Consider the following 20,371-nt stretch of genomic DNA (forward strand, 5'->3'; position numbering starts at 1 on the left):
AATAAAAGAATAAGACAAAGACAACGACATAAGGCCTACAAAGCAGGCGATGTCATTTTGTTCAGACAAAATAGAACTCTATTAAAAATATATTGGTTAGTTTGTGAAAAGCAGGAATGCACAGAGATATATCACCGTCATTATCACCCTTGACATTTATTGGCTAAAGTCACCTTTGTAGCAGTGATGGTGATTGCGCGTGTCGGCATGACAGCAGCGTCTCGCCTTTGTAAATAGCGACGTTCTGCAGTTGTGTGTGTGCGCTGCTGGGCGAGTCTTCGCCGCGTCTGTCTCCGTAGCTCCCCATTTTCAGAGAAAAGGAGAGGAGAATTAGCTCCGGGAGGAGGGCCGCCGCCATTATTGGGAAGCTGGGGAAAAAAACACTTTCACACACACGCAATCTCTTGTTAAATTGATAAGGACGTTACCAATTTATTGCATGAAGTCAGTTTAGAATAAACATTGTACGGCAATTGCAGCAACCTCGACTGGTGTCCCGTGCATGATCGATCCAGCATAATGTTGGCACAACAATGGACATAATAATTGGTCAAAAGCAACGTGGTGAACCAAGGAGAAGACGGTGAAACAAGCTTTTATTCTCCGAGGAGAGAAAAAAAACAGGAAGATCATTGTTTTTACGTTAGTAGTTTTATTATCACAAAGACAACGAAAATATCAATGAAATTGGAAATAATCAAAATAGGGATATAGACTTAAAATGAATCTGTCAAGCTAACAATAACATATGTATAGTTATTTGTGTCTGTTTCGGAATCAAACGAGCCACATTTGTGTTTCTTGTCCATGTATATCAGGCGGCGAGGGCTGCGGCAAGCGCTGGCCTGACAGATTCAGGGAGAATGCGATGGTATGTATTCACTTTCTCCCCATTTTAATCTGAAAACCAGACGGAAACCAGTGTTCAAGCTAAACATTCTCATCATCAATTTACTCACAATGTATCAATTTTCTGTTACAAATGTATCTTTGGGTGAATAGAGTGATGATTAAAAAGTGCAAGTGGATTCAGAAATACGAGGTGAATGGGTTTAGTTACGAGTCGGCTATTTCATTCTGTGGACAAGAGGCCTGGCGTGGCCAGTGCTTTTCATGAACATTCATTTCAAAATCGTTGTTAATCCTTTCAAATATGGATAAAGAGTTGTAACCAACCCACTATATATTGACAATGTCGAACAATATGGCGCAATTATGTTTGCGCTTCTGAATATAGAAAGGTATGTATCTTTACAATCACAGGGTAGGGTAGTGACTTGCTTGTTTTCATTTCCAAATAACTTGCCTGTTCAATCTGGTTGTCAGTCAGGCCTTGCACAGCTGAGCTTCATGATGGACTATTTAGACATGTTTAAAATGCTGGATTTTATATAGGTTTAGAATATATGGAGATGCCTCCTTTTGTAAACAATAATAATGGAAACAGTTTTATTAAATGGCAGTAGCCTGTCAGTTTGTAGTCCACATTTCATGTCAATATTGATACAGTAAGTACATCAATAGTCTATTTACATGTGTGATTTTATCACAGTAATAAAGTGTGATTTGTTTTCTGGTTGTACTTTGTATCCTCTTGTCATAATTTGGTTGTAGTTATGGAGTATCTCCAGTATGGCCCCTTCCTCTGTGTCAAATATACTGCTTGGCAATTTGACAGAAAAGAGTACACCAAACCTTATCTGATTCTAATGCTGGTGATGATGATAGGTTACTGTCTACATACAGTAGACTGGATTATGCTAATTAGTGATTGTCTGTATGCTGGGCAGATCTTTCATCTGTTGTTTTTTCTTTGTTTGGCAACAGTATAAACATAGCAATTAGGAAGCTATTACAATAAGAACAGTGCAAACAGACCTCTGGCTGATGAGTTTATATTTTTGTTGCTGTCTAAAGAGGTTGATGTTTACCTAAATGTGTGTTGTCATTCATCCATGATCATGATATTCAGGATCAAGGCCATAGTCAAGAGCATAGATCCTTAATAGTGACCAGCTAAAGGTCCCGGTTGGCAAGGAATCCAAGAGCACTGCTTAGCCCTTTGTCTGAAGAGGTCCTTGGCCACCATCGAGATAAGGACGTATCTTCCATGGTTATGAGACACACAGACCATCCATCCCCTCAATGCTTTTGGCTAGCGATAGGTAGGATGGGACTCCAATTAGTGTGAGTGCTTCTCCTCTTCCTCCCCTTCACTCCCATCCCTGCTCACACTCCAAAACCTGCCAAGTCATAAAGTAGGCAGAAAAAGACCCTAAAAAAAGATAGCTCTGAGCAGAAGTACAGTACAGCCTCGTGGCTAGGGAACCTAACTGCTAACTAGCAGGTTAATGATCCAAATCCCAAATTGGGTTTAGGGCTAACCTTGATTCATCCACTTTAACATGACCAACTCCTCACATGTTGTATTGTACTTGATGTTGTATTGTACTTGATGTTGTATTGTACTTGATGTGATCCTTTTATGGGATTGTCAGTAGCCTACATGTGATACGTTTGTCATTGAGTTGAAGTATGTGTATTCATGGCGGAGAGTACCCATGTCTCCGGTCCCATTTAGGCTCCTTTCATGTGACATCTCTCATACAAGGCAAAAAAAAGAAAATGTAATCTTTTCACTACATACGCCCTCAACATATTTAGTGTCTCGCTTGATTTGCAGGGATATTGAGTTTTTCTTTGTATATTGCATTTGCTGTTGGGTTGTTCCATGTCATTTCAGCAAGCCATCAAACCCACCATCTCAGATTGTTCAGAAATCGTTTCTGTAGTTAGAACTGTATAAGATTAGCATCCCTGCCACGTTATTTTGTTGCGATATAATTTGATCTCTGAGAAATTAAACAAATTGATTGTACATCAATTGGTCATTTTTAATTTATAGGATTCATATAATATTTAATAAATAAAGTACCGTACATTATTATTTGGACCAAATAGTTTTCTATCAAACACAAAAACATGTTTCTGAAACCATTCTATTTACTCCTCCCCTCAGCAGCCTCCACTGGGATACAGTATCAGTTTTCTATTTCTGACGACTAGTATGGAGTTGCAGCTCTGAGAATTGTTTCTTCATCCTTTGTAATGTATTCTCAGTGAATTTGGATTAGGCAATTTCAGCCACCTGTTGCTGACAGGTGTATAAAATCGAGCACACATCCTTGCAGTCTTCACAGACAAACATTCGCAGTACAAATGGCCTTACTGAAGAGCTCAGTGACTTTCAACATGCCACTGTCATAGGATCCCACCTTTCTAACAAGTCAGTTAATCAACTTTCTGCCCTGCTAGAGCTGCCCCAGTCAACTGTATGGACCGTTGTGAAATGGAAACGTCTAGGAGCAAACACTTGCTCAGTCATGAAGCACGTAGCGTGTGAAAACTGTCTGTCTTCGGTTGCAACACTCACTACCAAGTTCCAAACTGCCTCTGGAAGCAACGTCAACTGTTTGTCGGGAGCTTCATGAAATGGGTTTCCATGGCCGAGCAGCCGCGCACAAGCCTAAGATCAAATGTGCAGTGCCAAGCGTCGGCTGGAGTGGTGTAAAGCTCCGCACATTGACTCTGTACCGGTACCCCCCCTCCCCTGTATGTAGTCTCGCTATCGTTATTTTACTGATGCTCTTTAATTACTTGGTACTTTTATTTCTTATTCATATATTTTTTTAACTGCATTGTTGTTTAGTGGCTCGTAAGTAAGCATTTCACCGTAAGGTCTGTTGTATTAGGCGTGTGTTACTAATAACATTTGATTAGATTTTTGATATACTCGTTGTTGGGGTGGGATTGGAATGGGGGGGTCCGTGACTGACTTTTGACCGTTCCTTTGGATTCCTCATGTGTAACTTATTGTTAGAAAAAAAGTTTGGTCCAAGTTGGATGTTAGGTACTATATTTATTGACTATTATATGAATCCTATACATTTTAAATGGCCAATTTGGATGCAATCAATTAGGTCAATTTATATTAAAACAAAATAATGTTGCAGGAATACTAATGTTCTGTTTCTAACAGAAACGATTTCAGAACAATCTGAGATGGTGTGTGTCAACTCTTTGTTGTACTTTTTGAGCTGGAACGACCCTGTTCTATTAAAAGGCCAGCCCAGATTGAGAGCGGATTAGAAATGAGAAATTCTTGCCCCTACTCAGTGTTCTCTCATTAAGTTGAAGGGAAATGATTCTTAGTCTTGTCTTTTAACCACTGTTGTTCTTGTGAAAGTGTTTGACTGTTCTTTTTATGAAGAGAGCAGAAATACGGTTAACTTGGCTCAAACTAATATTTGTTCCTCTTTTAAACATAAATTAAGATTTTGTTTAGCTAATTATTAGATTTTTGTGCTCTCTTTTTTTCCTGACAGGCTCAGAGTTACATTAGGAATGACTGAGAGAAGCCTCTGCCTTTGCTACACCCCTACACTGCTGTTGATAAAACATGAAGCACACTAGAGGAAACACCAACTAATCTGCCACTCACATCCAGGTGTACTCTTCTATCGAGTCCCTGAATATGGCAGGATGAGTGTCAGCAGACGATAATTATGGCGAAAAAGCAGGATGCGAAGTCACCCACATACAACCTTATTGTTGTGGGTTTGTCAGGGACGGAGAAAGAGAAGGGCCAGTGTGGAGTGGGCAAGTCCTGCCTGTGCAACCGCTTTGTGCGCCCCAGTGCTGATGACTTCTATCTGGACCACACGTCAGTGCTGAGCACCAGCGACTTTGGGGGCAGAGTGGTTAACAATGACCACTTCCTGTTCTGGGGGGAGGTGGGGCGGGTGGTGGAGGAGGGGCCGGAGTGCAGGATGCATGTGGTGGAGCAGACCGAGTTCATTGATGACCAGACGTTCCAGCCACACCGCAGCACTGCTATGCAGCCCTACATCAAGAGGGCGGCCTCCACCAAGCTGGCCTCTGCAGAGAAGCTTATGTACTTCTGCACGGACCAGCTGGGGCTGGAGCAGGACTTTGAGCAGAAGCAGATGCCTGAGGGCAAGATACAGGCTGACGGGTTCATGCTCTGTATGGATGTCAGTAGGGGGATGAACCGCAACTTTGACGACCAGTTGAAGTTTGTCACAAACCTTTATGGTCATCTGAGCAAAACAAAGAAGCCCATTGTGCTGGTCTTAACCAAGTGTGATGAGGGGGTTGAACGCTACATCAAAGATTCTCACACCTTTGCCATCACTAAAAAGAGTCTTCCAGTAGTGGAGACATCTGCACGCTCTAACATCAATGTTGACCTAGCCTTCATTGCTTTGGTGCAACTCATTGATAAGAGCAGGGGCAAGCCCAAGATCATTCCTTACTTCGAAGCCCTCAAGCTCCAGAGTCAGCAGATAGCCCTGGCTAAAGACCGATACGAATGGCTAGTCAACCGCATAGTGAAGAACCACAACGAGACCTGGCTTAACACCAGCCGACGCATGCACAGCTCCTCAGAGTTCAAGGAATACGTCTTTCTAGAGGGTACAGCAAAATGCAAGAAGCTCTTCCAGCAGCATGTGTACCGTCTGAAACAGGAGCACATTGAGAGACGTCGGAAAATCTATCTGAGCACTCTTCCTCTAGCACTTAGCTCCCTGGTGCCTGACCTGGATGAGATCGACCAGCTGAGCTGGTCTGGGGTTCAGAAGGTCCTGGAGTCCAAGCAGCACTTTGCCCATTGGTTTGTGGTTTTGGAGGACTCTCCATGGGAGGACACGTCTCACATAGATAACATGGAGGATGAGCGCATCCCCTCAGACCTGTTGGAGACGGCCCCAGCCGAGTACATTTTCAACGCCCACCTGGAGCACCTGAGGAATGAGTGCAAGCGGGCCGAGATGAGGCAGGAGTTCAAGCACAAGTTGGCCTGTTCTCCCTTTGTCACGCCTGGCAAGCCCTGGGAAGAGGCCCGCAGCTTCATCATGAACGAAGACTTCTACCAATGGTTGGAGGAATCAGAGTACCTGGACCTTTACAACCGCCACCAGAAAGAGATAATCGACCACGCTAAAGAGGACTTCCAGGAGCTGCTGCTGGAGTACTCTGAGCTCTTCTATGAGCTGGAGGTGGATGCCAAGCCCAGCAAGGAGAAGATGGGGGCCATCCAGGAGGTTCTAGGGGAGGAGCAGAGGTTCAAGACCCTGCAGAAGCTTCCAGCTGAGAGAGATGCTCTGGTGTTGAAGCATATCCACTTTGTCTACCACCCAACCAAGGAGACCTGTCCCAGCAGCCCACAGTGTGGAGATTTCAAGATAGAGCAGCTCCTGGCCTCACGTTTCCCAACATGCTACCCATTCTTCAATGTGAAGTCCCATTTTGGGGATATTAAAGCTGACCGAATCAACCTTGTGATATTGGGCAAAGACGGACTGGCCAGGGAGTTTGCCAATGAGATCAGGACTCTGTGTACCAATGACGACCGGTATGTGCTGGATGGGAAAATGTATGAGCTGACCCTGCGACCCATCGAGGGAAACGTACGACTTCCTGTAAATTCCTTTCACACTCCCACTTTCACACCCCATGGATGCCTGTGTCTGTACAACTCAAAAGAGTCCCTAACTTACGTCGTAGAAAGCATTGAAAGGTTGCGGGAGTCAACTATAGGTAGAAGGGATAGCCATATAGCTCAGCTTTTAACATCTCTGCTCTTGGTTACTAAAAGGGGAGTAGGGACATATGCAGATATTGGGGGAGAAACTGCCTTAGGCCTAATAAAACAGGGACAGCAGGTAGCAAGGAGACTGCAGTGTAGCTTCCTAGACCCAGCCTCTCCTGGTGTGGGCTATGGGCACAATGTGAATGACAGTCAGATCAATCAAGTATTGAGGGGTCTCCTGGACTCTAGGAGGAGCTCATCTTTTAGTAGCAGCTCCCCACCTCTGCCCCCTAAACCTCCAGGCCCAAGAGACTCTCCTCACCAGCCCAGCCCAGAGGCAGACATCCGCATCGTCATGTGCTTGATGTGTGGAGACAATTATGACGTGGAACAGCTCCTCTCTCCCTTCCTCCTGCCTCAGCACTGCAGGCCAACATCCAATAGTGGGACCTCAGTCATACTGGAGCAGACAGTGGGGCCTCACAAACAGGTGATTGAGCTCTCCCTTCTTTCCTACCACGCCTCCTTCTCCCTGCGGAAGAGCAGATTAGTGCATGGCTACATTGCTGTGTACTCAGCCCGCCGCAAGGCCTCCCTGGAGACTCTATGTGCCTTCCTGTGTGAGATCCAGGACATCATCCCTGTTCAACTGCTGGCAGTAGGGGAGAGCCAGGTGGAGCTCACAGAAAGTGAGTCTGCCAGAGAGCAGCTAGTCCAGGGAGAGGAGCTGGCCCAAGAGATAGAAGGCAGGTTCAACAGTGTGGTGTGTGGGTCTGGAGGGGTGGTGGGCGGCCTGCACAGGATAGAGATGTTCCAGCACTTCCTGATGGAGGTGGTGGAGAAACGCAACATTGTGGAGGCAACACACATGTATGATAACGTGGCTGAGGCCTGCACTAACGACACTGCCTACTCCCCTCGCTGTAGCTCACCCAGCCCTGGCAACATGTTCCTAGACTCTGATGTGGATGACGTGGAGCCCTCCCCACCCTACTTCGATGGCACACTCACCTCCCATAGTGGGGGCTTCAACCTGCCTGACCTGGACTCCAGCGATGTCTCTGTCATCTCTGACATCAGCTCCTTTGAGAACAAACTCAACAGCAAGGTCCCTCCCCAGGTGAGGCCCAAGCCCACTGTGACCTTTGACTTCCGGAAGGTGGGCCGAAACCCCTACAACACGGATACCATGGGCCACCGTCGCTCCCTGCCCTCTGCTGTGACATGGGTACCAGGTGGGGACGGAGGTTACGACCCCTCAGACTATGCAGAGCCTATGGATGCTGTGTCCAAGCCCCGGCCCAGCAATGAGGAGATCATCTACTCTGTGCCCCATGACAGCACGCAGGGCAAGATAATCACCATCCGCAACGCCAACAGGATGCACTCAAATGGGAACGGCTCGGACAGTGAGGCAGACAGCAGTTCCCTGGAGCGCTGCAGGAAGTTCTCGGCGGCGGGGGTGAAGCCCCGACTGTACCGTGACCGCTCCAAACGCCTGGGTAAGTTCAGCAGCTTTCGCACTAGCTTCATTGGCAGCGACGACGAGATGGGGGCCCTGCCAAAGACCAAGGAGGATGAGTTCGGAACCCTGAAAGGAGACATCATCAATGAGGAGGGAGAGGACCCCAAGAAGAGGAACATTCTGAAAAGCCTACGGCGAACTGCCAAGGTACGTGTTTCTACACTTAGTATTCATCTCTTAACTGCTAATGGGTTAGCACTATAATTTTCAAGTTTGAATGACTATTGTCTTTCAAGTTTAGGTAAATGGATGGCTAGCTTTGATACGATAAACGTGGTTAAGTATTGACAACATGGTTAATATGATTTCTCATGTGAACTCTACTTTCTAAATAACTTTTTTGATGTGTAATTGCTTGATTGTTTTAATCAGAACTATTCCTGCATGCTAATATTCTATTCACATAAAGTAAGTTCAAAAGTGAGTGGATAGAATTTAAGCCTGTATTTCAGAATGACTAAGACTAGATGTGGCAGCTGTTCATGCTGAATACATAAAGGCAAATTTGGTTTGCCAGCTTACAGCTGAATTGAAAATAGTGTTGACATAATGAATAACCATTCTAATATGGACTTGGTCATTAACAATTTCAACATTCCTGTTTCTGTGCAGAAAACCAGACCAAAGCCTCGGCCCTCTATTCCCAAGCCCCTGGAGAGCAACTACTTCGGGGTACCCCTGGTCAATGTGGTGTTCCCAGACAGACCTATCCCACTTTTTATTGACAAGTGTGTCCACTTCATTGAGACCACAGGTAGGTCACCGTTTTCTGTCTCCTCTTCTCCCCTGTGTGTGTGTGTGTATTTGTCTTGTTCATTATGCTATTTGATGTGGATGCTGTCCAACACTTAGGCAGAATCTTATTGTTGATAATTCTGAGGTAAATCTGTGGTGCTGAATTATGAACATTTGTAATGTCTTTTTAGTGGTGCACTGTGAAAGTTTTACTTACAATATTCACTTTATGAGATTGTTCATTTTCAATGTGCTTTAATGTAAGCCCTTCTGGATGAGGGCATCCGCTAAATGAAAAAACTGTAACGTGAATGTAATGATTATTTTTCTTCCCAACTCTATTTACGTTTAATAAGCCAAGAAGAACTAACTACACTAGAGCAAATGTAGCCAGTGATCAAGTTCTGTACTTCAGCAGTGCCCTCATTGACTTTACAGGAAATTGATAATGATTTAGTACAGATGGAGTCGATGGAATGAAGCATTCTTCCTGGTTTCAATCTCTGTCTTTCTGCAGGCCTCAACACAGAGGGGCTGTACAGGGTGAGCGGGAACAAGTGTGAGATGGAGAGCATGCAGAGGCAGTTTGACCAGGGTGAGTTACTTTACCTAGTCCTGTCTGGTCTAAAACATTGTATCAGACCCATGGATGGATTGACTGTAATACTCACCACACTCTGTCCCTAACCCCTGGACTAACCCTGGTTAGTTATTTGGCTAATCAATATATTGACACATGAGCTGTAGAGGAAATTATGGCCTACAACAAAATATATTTAGAACAGTGACAAAGCCGACTACCTCTTTCACACTATTCCTATTCTTCTCTCTTCCCCTTTCTCTCCTCCCTCACCTACCTGTTTTTCTCCCCTTTTCGCTCCTTCTACCCCTCACCTCCCTCTACCACTCCCTCCTCTTTCTCTTCTTCTACATCTCACCTTCCTCTCCCTCTCCCCCATCTTGTTTTACCTCTCTATCCCTCTACCTCTTTTCTTCTCTAGACCATGGGCTGGACCTAGTGGAGAAGGACTTTGCCATCAACACGGTGGCTGGGGCTCTGAAGGCCTTCTTCTCTGAGCTGCCGGAGCCGTTGGTGCCATGCATTCTGCAGGTGGAGCTGCTCGAGGCCTTCAGTAAGACATAGAGCTGGCTGGGGTTAGGGAGGGGTACTGGGGTTCTGGAGGGCTCAGTAAGACATGGAGCAGGCTGGGGTTAGGAAGGGGTACTGGGATTCTGGAGCGCTCAGTAAGACATTGAACAGGCTGGGGTTAGGGAGGGGTACTGGAGTTCTGGAGAGCTCAGTAAGACATGGAGCTGGCTGGGGTTAGGAAGGGGTACTGGGGTTCTGGAGAGCTCAGTAAGACATTGAGCAGGCTGGGGTTAGGGAGGGGTACTGGGGTTCTGGAGAGCTCAGTAAGACATGGAGCAGGCTGGGGTTAGGAAGGGGTACTGGGGTTCTGGAGAGCTCAGTAAGACATTGAGCAGGCTGGGGTTAGGGAGGGGTACTGGGGTTCTGGAGACCTCAGTAAGCCATGGAGCTGGCTGGGGTTAGGAAGGGGTACTGGGGTTCTGGAGAGCTCAGTAAGACATTGAGCAGGCTGGGGTTAGGGAGGGGTACTGGGGTTCTGGGGAGCTCCGTAAGACATGGAGCAGGCTGGGGTTAGGAAGGGGTACTGGGGTTCTGGAGAGCTCAGTAAGACATTGAGCAGGCTGGGGTTAGGGAGGGGTACTGGGGTTCTGGAGGGCCCAGTAAGACATGGAGCAGGCTGGGGTTAGGGAGGGGTACTGGGGTTCTGGAGAGCTCAGTAAGACATGGAGCAGGCTGGGGTTAGGGAGGGGACTGGGGTTCTGGGGAGCTCCGTAAGACATGGAGCAGGCTGGGGTTAGGAAGGGGTACTGGGATTCTGGAGAGCTTAGTAAGACATTGAGCAGGGTGGGGTTAGGGAGGGGTACTGGGGTTCTGGAGGGCTCAGTAAGACATGGAGCAGGCTGGGGTTAGGGAGGGGACTGGGGTTCTGGGGAGCTCCGTAAGACATGGAGCAGGCTGGGGTTAGGAAGGGGTACTGGGATTCTGGAGAGCTCAGTAAGACATTGAGCAGGGTGGGGTTAGGGAGGGGTACTGGGGTTCTGGAGAGCTCAGTAAGACATAGAGCTGGCTGGGGTTAGGAAGGGGTACTGGGATTCTGGAGAGCTCAGTAAGACATTGAACAGGCTGGGGTTAGGGAGGGGTACTGGGGTTCTGGAGAGCTCAGTAAGACATGGAGCTGGCTGGGGTTAGGAAGGGGTACTGGGGTTCTGGAGAGCTCAGTAAAACATTGAGCAGGCTGGGGTTAGGGAGGTGTACTGGGGTTCTGAAGGGTTCAGTAAGACATGGAGCAGGGTGGGGTTAGGGAGGGGTACAAGGGTTCTGAAGGGTTCAGTAAGACATTGAGCAGGGTTTGGTTAGGGAGGGGTACAAGGATTCTGAAGGGTTCAGTAAGACATTGAACAGGGTGGGGGAGTCAGGGTGGGGTACAAGGGTGGTGCTGAATGGTTGTTCAGGGAGTGATTCTTGTGATTTTTTGACAGTCAAGTTCTTACAGGGTGAGTAAGTGTTGGGGAGGATAAGGATATGTCGTGTTTTGTTCTCAGAAAATATAATATATTATAACTATGTGTGTCGATGTATACTGTATGTAGTACTGCATATGGAGTAACAGTGTTGAAAACATGTGAGTCATAGCACTGACCCCCCTGTGTGTGTGTGCACAGAAATCAATGACAGGGAACAAAGGCTCTACACCATGAAGGATGTGCTGAGGAAGTTCCCCAGGGAGAACTATGACGTTTTCAGATTTGTCATGAGCCACTTACACAAGTGAGTGCAGATCAGACTGGCTAACTGTTCCATTCTATGACCTTGGCCCTGACTGCATTGTGACCATTTGCACGTTTTGTAACATGTATCATCAAGTAGCTCTTACACCTGTGTAATAATGTTATTACACTAGTAGCTGTTGTCATGCTGTTGTTGATGGAGGTGTATTGTGTTGTCTCTCCCAGGGTGAGCCAGCTGAGCAGACAGAACCTGATGACCAGTGAGAATCTGTCCATCTGTTTCTGGCCCACTCTGATGCGGCCAGACTTCACCACCATGGACGCCCTGACGGCCACGCGGACCTACCAGACAATCATCGAGACCTTCATCCACCAGTGTGCTTTCTTCTTCTACAACCAGCCCCTCCTGGACTCCCCCACTGGCCTGGCTGGCCTCCCTGCCTCCCCCACCACCACCCTCACCGGTGGCTCTACCTATTCCTGCTACCGCTCCTCCCCTCCCCCCACCACCACGCAATTCAGCCCCTGCAGCAGTCGCCCCCACCACCCCCAGTCACCCCTGCAGTCCCTCCACCAACACCCCCACTGCGCCCCCACCGAGCAAGAGACACTGTAAAAGACACTGTGAAAGACACTTACACACAAACACACACACCAACACACACACTGACACTACCTTGTTTGGTCATTGATAATAACATAGATAAAGAGAGAGAGGAGATGAGGAGCGCTTGACAAACAAACTTGCCACTAGTGAACAGCATCCAGCTGACCTACCACCTGTGTGCCAGTGCAGATCCCAATGCTGACTCTTCCCTCCACCCCCCTATAGCCCCTGATAACCTGGAATGTGACTCTAGGACTCACTTGGAGGCCCAGGGGAAAGAACAGAGTGGGTTTCATTGTTACAGTAAGACTCTCTCTGCCAACCAACCATTTTAACCCTAATGATACACTATAATGAAAAAGTCCAAGCCTCCATGTCAAGTTGGAAGATATGATTTGTGCCCATAGCTATGTTGTTATTTGTGTATAATAATTTTACATCTGTTTCTTTCTGTTTGTTAATGAAAGTAGCCACTGGATGTGTGGACTGTGCTCTGAAGGTTGTCGGCAGTAATGTGCCACACCGCTGTTTGGGGAGCCTACCTCTCTGCCTGAAGGACCCCTGCTATGTGGTTGGGGGGTTCAGTGGGGATGGGGTGGGGGGGTGATTTGGGAGAGTGGGGGGACATCCAAGGATGCACTTTAATGGTCAGAGTGTTTTTGTTTTAAAAAATGTATCCCAAAAGGGTGTTGTTGGGCCAGAATGTTTTAGTGTGATGAGTTCCCAGCTCAATCAGCCATACCCATTGCCTCTCTGAAGGGGCCTTGGCAGATCAAAATGTTGTTTACATCCAAACCCTTATATTTGTATCCACATACTTATCTGAAGCACTTTTAAACTCTAGTGTGAAGTTCCATGAAATACAACCTTGATCAATTGACTTTGTTTTAATGGCTGGGTGGGTGTGGCAGTAGTAGAGAGGGACTCCTTAACATGACCCTGTCATAAAAGTGTTATTTTAGAGGATTCAGGGCTCACTTTATAACCCCATGGAAAACCAAACCATAATACTGATTACACATTCCTCTTTCATCTTAGTCAAGACAGAAATGGTTTGTTCTGGGAATGCAGGTTTGAATAGCATGCAGTTCCCCCTCTCTTTTTTGAACTGCTGTTGCTTTACTAATGGTTGTGAATATGGAAGTTGCCTGGTGTTGTTTAGGCAAGTAAGTTTGAGCCAGGGTCAGTTAATCAGGCCCTTTAGGATCCAGGAGAGGAATGCTCTTGCTTAAGATGACCTCAGGTCCACTCCATCAGTCAGGGTTTGATGATGGAACATTGATTATGGGAATTATTGACAGAAACCTCAGACAGTAGCATGAGGGAGAGGTTAGAGAGACATTAGTTATACCAGACAAGTCCTCTATGTACTTTCTTTGTTATCTGGTGGCCATGGAAACCACTGCCCTATTGCAAAATGATCCTGGATATGTTGCTATGGGTGTCTAGCCAGTTGAACTCTTTGTACTCATCTAATATTAAGGACCTTAAACTGAGGTAAGGTGTGCATACAGAAAACACTACCACGGCAACGAACTACAGTACAGTAATAACAGTATAGTATATCCTATAGAGACGTATGGACTCATGCCCAGGAATGTCAACAAAGCATAGAGTAACTAGCTCCAGTGTTCTATGGGATTTATGTTGGTGTTTAACTGTCCTCTCTCTTGTTGAAGTAGTCAAGGTAAAGTAGTTTAATGAATACTCCTGGTATATTCTGTATTCTTCTACCAATATAAGATAAAAGCAATGCCACAGGCACCTTTTGGGGTTGACTGAGGATTGGCCAGGAGGCATGGCGGTACTCTGTCGGCCATGTTGGATTGTTCTCATGCTGCCTGCTCAGAACAGATCAGTCAAAACTATTGGTTGTATTGAGGGTCAACTCTACTCAATACTTGGGATCACTCACTGGTACTTATCCTCTGTGTTTTCATGCTGTGGGAGGCAGTTGTCTCTGTGATCAATATACTAACGTTGCAGTGACTCCTCACCCAGTACAGTATATTATTACCACACACACACAGATCAGATGGGAGATGGATAGGAAAAACTAATTGTCCCATTAGAATGTGACTTTGGCTCAGAGGATTAATGTGGCTGCATCACATCATTTCTGACACAACTTTGACAGATCTGCAGTTCATTGAAGAAAAAAAGGCAAGAGCATACTATTGTAAAATGGTTGTTTATTTGTATGTTAGGGGGTCTAACACTTTGCCCTTTAGTCAATGGTAGAACATTTTTTTTAGTGTGCATTTCAATGATTTGAAAGTAAAAAAAATTACAATTTTATGAATGGTTTAAGGCCACTTCAGATTAGTGCATGATTTAACAACACACCAAGGGAGAAGGTTCAACAACTCATTATTTTTAAAACATGAAAGTGTGACAACAAAATAATACAAAAGTGAAATAGCAAGTGAAAGATGAAGTACTGTTCATCAACAGCAAACCAGGGGATTTGTCTGACTGAGAATGGTGTATGACGATGAAGGCCTTATGTGATCTGTATAATAGTGAATAAATTCAATCTTGTAAAATTGCCCTCAGACCTCCTGTGATTCCATGTGTGTGAGAGAATATCAAGTAAGATATTTCTGTACATTTGGCTTCATGATTAGGCAAGGGATGTCTGACACATTGCTCATTCAATTGTTTTTGCCTATATAGCAGTTATTCTGATTTAAGGCAACGATGACTGACAGGAGAGTTGTATCATTTTGTGCGATTACAATTAAGTAAATGCATTTAAATTTCAATCTATGGTTATTTCAGAGAGATCCCCTTAGATGTAAGGCCGAGGCTGCGGATCTGTGGGTAACTGGCTGCCTGTAACACCCCGTAGAACCCTGGATTGATGATGCTATGTATTGGCCAAGAAGAGATTTTTGAAGCCACCGATCAGCCATATTGGCACTCCCCAGAAGAAGCAGTCCTTAGGAATACAGTATTTCAATTAAATGTTTGAAGGACAAATGTGTACTGCACAAAAATATAAACAGAACATGCAACAATTTCAAAGATTTTACTGAGTTACAGTTCCTTTAAGGAAATCAGTTAATTGAAATAAATTAATTAGGCCATAATCTATGGATTTCACATGACTGGGAATAGAGACATGCATCTGTTGGTCAGAGATACCTTAAAACAATAGGTAGGGACATGGATCAGAAAACCAGTCAGTATCTGGTGTGACCACCATTTGCCCCAAGCAGAGTGACACATATCCTTCACATAGAGTTGATCAGGCTATTGATTGTGGAATGGCTGTGCGAAGTTGGTGGATAATGGCGGGAACTGGAACACACTGTTGTACCCATCAATCCAGAGCATCCCAAAAATGCTCAATGGGTGACATGTCTGGTGAGTATGCAGGCCATGGAAGAACTGGGACATTTTCAGCATCCAAGAATTGTGGACAGATCCTTGTGACATTATCATGCTGAAACATGAGGTGATGGAAGCAGATGAATGGCACGACAATGGGCCTTGGGATCTCTTCACGGTATCTCTGCATTCAAATTGCCATCGATAAAATGCAATTGTGTTTGTTGTCCGTAGCTTATGCCTTCCCATACCATAACCTTACCGTCACCATGGGGCACTCTGTTGAACTGCATTGTTGGTTAAGGGATTGTAAGTAAGCATTTCACTGTTAGGTCTACACCTGTTATATTCGGCGCATGCAACAAATAAAAATGCATTTGATTTGTTCACAACGTTTACGTCAGCAAACCGCTCGCCCACACGACGCCATACATGTGGTCAATACACGGTTGTGAGGCCGGTTGGACGTACTGCCAAATTCTCTAAAACTACGTTGGAGGTAGCTTGTCGCATCTGTGGCATTGTGTTGTGACAAAACTGCACATTTTAGAGTGGCCTTTTATTGTCCCCAGCATAAGGTGCACCTGTGTAATGATCATGCTGCTTAATCAGCTTCTTGATATGCCACACCTGTCAGGTGGATGGAATATCTTGGCAAAGAAGAAATGCTCACTAACAGGGATTTAAACAAATTTATGCACATTTGAGAGAAATGCCGGAATATTTTACTTTACCTCATGATACATGGGACCAACACTTTACATGTAGCTTTATAGTTTTGTTCAGTGTACATGTATTTAACTGTTTTCTTAATGTAGTGGGGACAATAACATTAGAACGTAAAAAAACGTATACTTTATGTTTAGCTCACATAATATAATGTAAAAGTATGCATTAAGGTGTGTGTAACATAAAACATGTGGCAAAAACAAATGTAGACATTAACAAATGCATTTCTATAGCTTCCAAAATATTTGGAGGCACAGTGGCTTCATCTAGACTCTAGAGTACACATCTAGAGTATATATAAACTATTGGTCTCGCCCTCCAGGAAAGATCTGCATCATGTTCTGCCCATGTGTTTCTTTACCTCTATGCACACATTTTTGTGGTCACCCTCCATTCAGATTTCTTACTGTCAATCGTAAATTATAATTCTACCGTGAAACTTCCATGCAGCATCTGCATGCCAACCATGTGATCTCATTCAGTTGCATGGGGATATGCATTTACATGTTCTTAGTTATGTACAGTGTTGTTTTGCATTATGTACAGTGAGCAAATTGTTTAGAAGATGGTGTTAATAAATATGTGTTTTGTTTAAATCAAAGTACATACAGAGCCTTCAGAAGGTATTCACATCCCTTGACTTTTTCCACATTTTGTGGTTTTACAGCCTTGATTTTCAGATGGATTAAAATACTCTATAATATCAAAGTGGATTTTAAAAAACATGTCAATTGATTTTTTAAAGTATTTAAAACTGAAAATCTGAAATATGTCTTGAGTCAAGCCTAAATAAATCCAGGAGGATAATGTTCTTAAAAAGTCACTTAAGTTGCCTGGACTCACTCTGTGTACAATAATAGTGTTTAACACGATTTTTTAATGACTACCTCATCTCTGTACCCACACAATGAATTATCTGTCAGGTCCCTCAGTCGAGCAATGAATTTCAAACACAGATTTCAACCACAAAGACTATGGAGGTTTTCCAATGCCTCTCAAAGAATGGCACCTATTGGTAGATGGGTAAAGCAGACATTGAATATCCCTTTGAGCAAGATGAAGTTATTTATTACACTTTGGATGGTGTATCAATACACTCAGTCACTACAAAGATACAGGCATCCTTCCTCACTCAGTTGCCGGAAAGGAAGGAAACCGCTCAGGGAAACCTAGTTTGTAACTGAAACCATTCAGATTTAACAGAAGTTTGCATGCGAAAAACATTTAGTCGGCACACCGAAGGGAATGACTTCAGACGAGTCCTGTGAACCTTGTGGGCGTCATAGAGCAAAACATCCACTTTCCATAATAGTGTCACATGAGTTTTTTGCTCAAACCGTTCAGACTTTACAGACATTTTCAGGAGAAGACAAGTTATAGGGGATAATCCTGTTCTGAAAAACAGCGCTGTACCTCAGCTGCCTTCCGCATCTTCGGTGGAAGGCCAACATTGAGACGATTGAGATGCAGCCCATACAAAGTCTCTAGCTTGATCAGATGGATTTTGATGAATTAAACTGTGATTAAAATAAGAATAAAACGGCGATTCCGATTCCGATTCCGTGTGTATAAACGCAACATGTAAAGTGTTGGTCCCATGTTTCATGGGCTGAAATAAAAGACTTTAGAAATGTTCCATATGCACAAAACGCTTATTTCTCTTACATTTTTGGCACAAATTTGTTTGCATCCCTGTTGCTGAGCATTTCTCCTTTGCTAAGATAATCCATCTATCTGACAGGTGTGGCATATCAAGAACTTGATTAAACAGCCTGATCATTACATAGGCGCATCTTGTGCTGGGGATAATAAAAGGCCACTCTGAAATGTTCCAATGCCACAGATATCTGAAGTTTTGAGGGAGCGTGCAATTGGCATGCTGACTGCAGGAATGTCCACCAGATCTGTTACCAGAGAATTGAATGTTAATTTCTCTACCAATGTCGTTTTATTGAATTTGGCAGTACGACCAACCGGCCACACAACCGCAGACCATGTGCAATATGTGGGCAAGCGGTTTGTTTATGTCAACCTTGTAAACAGAGTGCCACGTGTTTGTGGTATGGGCAGGCATAACCTATGGACAACAAACGCAATTATATTTGATCTATGGCAATTTGAATCCACGGAGATACCGTGACGAGATCCTGAGGCCGCCATCACCTCATGTTTCAGCATGATAATGCTGTCATCAAGGAAAAGGGTGGCTACTTTGAAGAATCACAAATATAACATATATTTTGATTTGTTAAACACTTTTTTGGTTACTATATTATTCCATGTGTTATTTCATAGTTTTGATGTCTCACTATTATTCTACAATGTAGAAAATAGTAAAAATAAAGAAACACCCTTGAATGATTAGATGTGTCCAAACTTTTGACTGGTACTGTGTATGTTTGTTTGTGTGTGTGCGTGTTTACCATTGCCCAGGCTCTTGAGGGCTCTTCAGGGCTGATGAGCCTGGTCCTCCTCTGTGTTGAGTTGAGGCTGAGGAGCTGTCTGTCTGCGCATTCCTCTCCTCTCCTCGCTGTTTCCTTCCCTGCTAATTACTAATACAGATGCACCCGTGCCTTGTTTATCACTCAAAATACAGAAAGTGCTTCTATGCAACTTGGCATGAAATAGAATCTGTGTTATTACGGGATAAAATTGTAATGTCTACACAACACAATACACGACTCCTGGATTCTATTCATGTCTATCAGTGTTTCCTGCAGTCAGCAGATGAGATTACTTTTTCAGTCTTTAGCACATGGTCATCCATTACAATGGAAAGATGTACACAATCAAACCACAGTTGGGAAACCCTAGCTCAATCTTTGCCAAATCACACATAGGACTTATCGTATTTAGCATTTTCACCACAGTATGTGTAAGTAAATATTGTAGTCTGGAGGAGTTTATAGGGCATGTAAGGAGGATACATAAATATTCGCAACAGCCTCCTGCATTTTCTGGATTTATCAATAATCCATGAAATATAACAGAGTTCTTCTTGCGGTTGGCACTTTAAGAGGCTAACACTGTTACTGTACATCCCTGCTAGGGACTGATAGTCAGCAGAGGGAGCAGACAGCACTGCAGATCTATACTTTACTTTCAGTTGTGCTTTCATCAGCCTGCATGACCTTTGACGTCTGAGAATTCTTCCCAGTTTCTGACATGAGAATGCTCTTTAGAGGGCCTTTTCTCACCCCTGTGAGGGGCTAGTGCATTAGGCAGCCCTGTCAGACTTTATTCAGAGAGGAACAAGGGGGAGAATATAACATGTCACGTAGAGTTCACACGGTTGAACTTAATATCAGTCATGATTGATAAACAAAGCATGGGCTGTGACCCTGGGATATCAACGCTGGTGATTACTCAACGTTGGATTTTGTGTTTGGTGCTCAACCTAACAGAACCTTCTGCAGTACCACAAGAGAACTAGATACAGCAAACCAGGAAGACTGAAACCTACCATAACCTTCAATAAAGCACCACAAGACACAGGAAACCAGAACGATACCGCATGTAGACTGTATCACAAGGGCATAGAAAACGGATATGGAGATTTGCAGGTAACACGAGAGACGGATGTGTGTGTGTGTGTGTGTGTGTGTGTGTGTGTGTGTGTGTGTGTGTGTGTGTGTGTGTGTGTGTGTGTGTGTGTGTGTGTGTGTGTGTGTGTGTGTGTGTGTGTGTGTGTGTGTGTGTGTGTGTGTGTGTGTGTGTGTGTGTGTGTGTGTGTGTGTGTGTGTGTGTGTGTGTGTGTGTTTGTGTACATGTGGTAGTGTAGTCGTGAGGTGTGGAAATATAGTAAAAGAGAGGACCCTTTGTGTATACAAGTTGAGAGACACAGCTGGGAGTTTCAACATAATACCAGATTTATCCAGGTGCTCACCTGACCTGTGTTTTCATTCAACATAATTTATATGAATCCTCCCAGTTCCTGGGCTCCATACAGGGACAGTGGTTGTCACAGAACACTGACTAAAACTGCTCAACCCACACAGGTGTCTTTGCTTCT

The 20,371-nt window shown here is 44.6% G+C and overlaps 1 protein-coding gene across 1 annotated transcript; it reads left to right on the forward strand.

Moving 5' to 3' along the window:
* The first annotated feature begins 232 nt into the window (after positions 1–232).
* LOC115105672 (rho GTPase-activating protein 35-like) lies at positions 233–12,877 on the forward strand. Its single transcript, XM_029627956.2, has 8 exons — positions 233–642; positions 819–871; positions 4,386–8,285; positions 8,751–8,892; positions 9,391–9,468; positions 9,875–10,006; positions 11,625–11,730; positions 11,916–12,877. Exons 3-8 carry the CDS (start codon positions 4,566–4,568, stop codon positions 12,304–12,306), a joined length of 4,569 nt encoding a protein of 1,522 aa, XP_029483816.2. The 5' UTR covers positions 233–642; positions 819–871; positions 4,386–4,565; the 3' UTR covers positions 12,307–12,877.
* The last annotated feature ends 7,494 nt before the right edge of the window (positions 12,878–20,371 follow it).

This window comes from Oncorhynchus nerka, linkage group LG22 (genome assembly GCF_034236695.1).
Source record: "Oncorhynchus nerka isolate Pitt River linkage group LG22, Oner_Uvic_2.0, whole genome shotgun sequence".
In the NCBI taxonomy this organism is placed as follows: Eukaryota; Metazoa; Chordata; class Actinopteri; order Salmoniformes; family Salmonidae; genus Oncorhynchus; species Oncorhynchus nerka.

Excerpts from the sequence above, each read along its gene's own strand:
- LOC115105672 (XM_029627956.2), top strand. The coding sequence starts at position 4,566 with ATGGCGAAAAAGCAGGATGCGAAGTCACCCACATACAACCTTATTGTT. Across the intron at positions 8,286-8,750 it reads GCCTACGGCGAACTGCCAAG|AAAACCAGACCAAAGCCTCG; the intron begins GTACGTGTTTCT and ends GTTTCTGTGCAG. Across the intron at positions 9,469-9,874 it reads GCAGAGGCAGTTTGACCAGG|ACCATGGGCTGGACCTAGTG; the intron begins GTGAGTTACTTT and ends TTTCTTCTCTAG.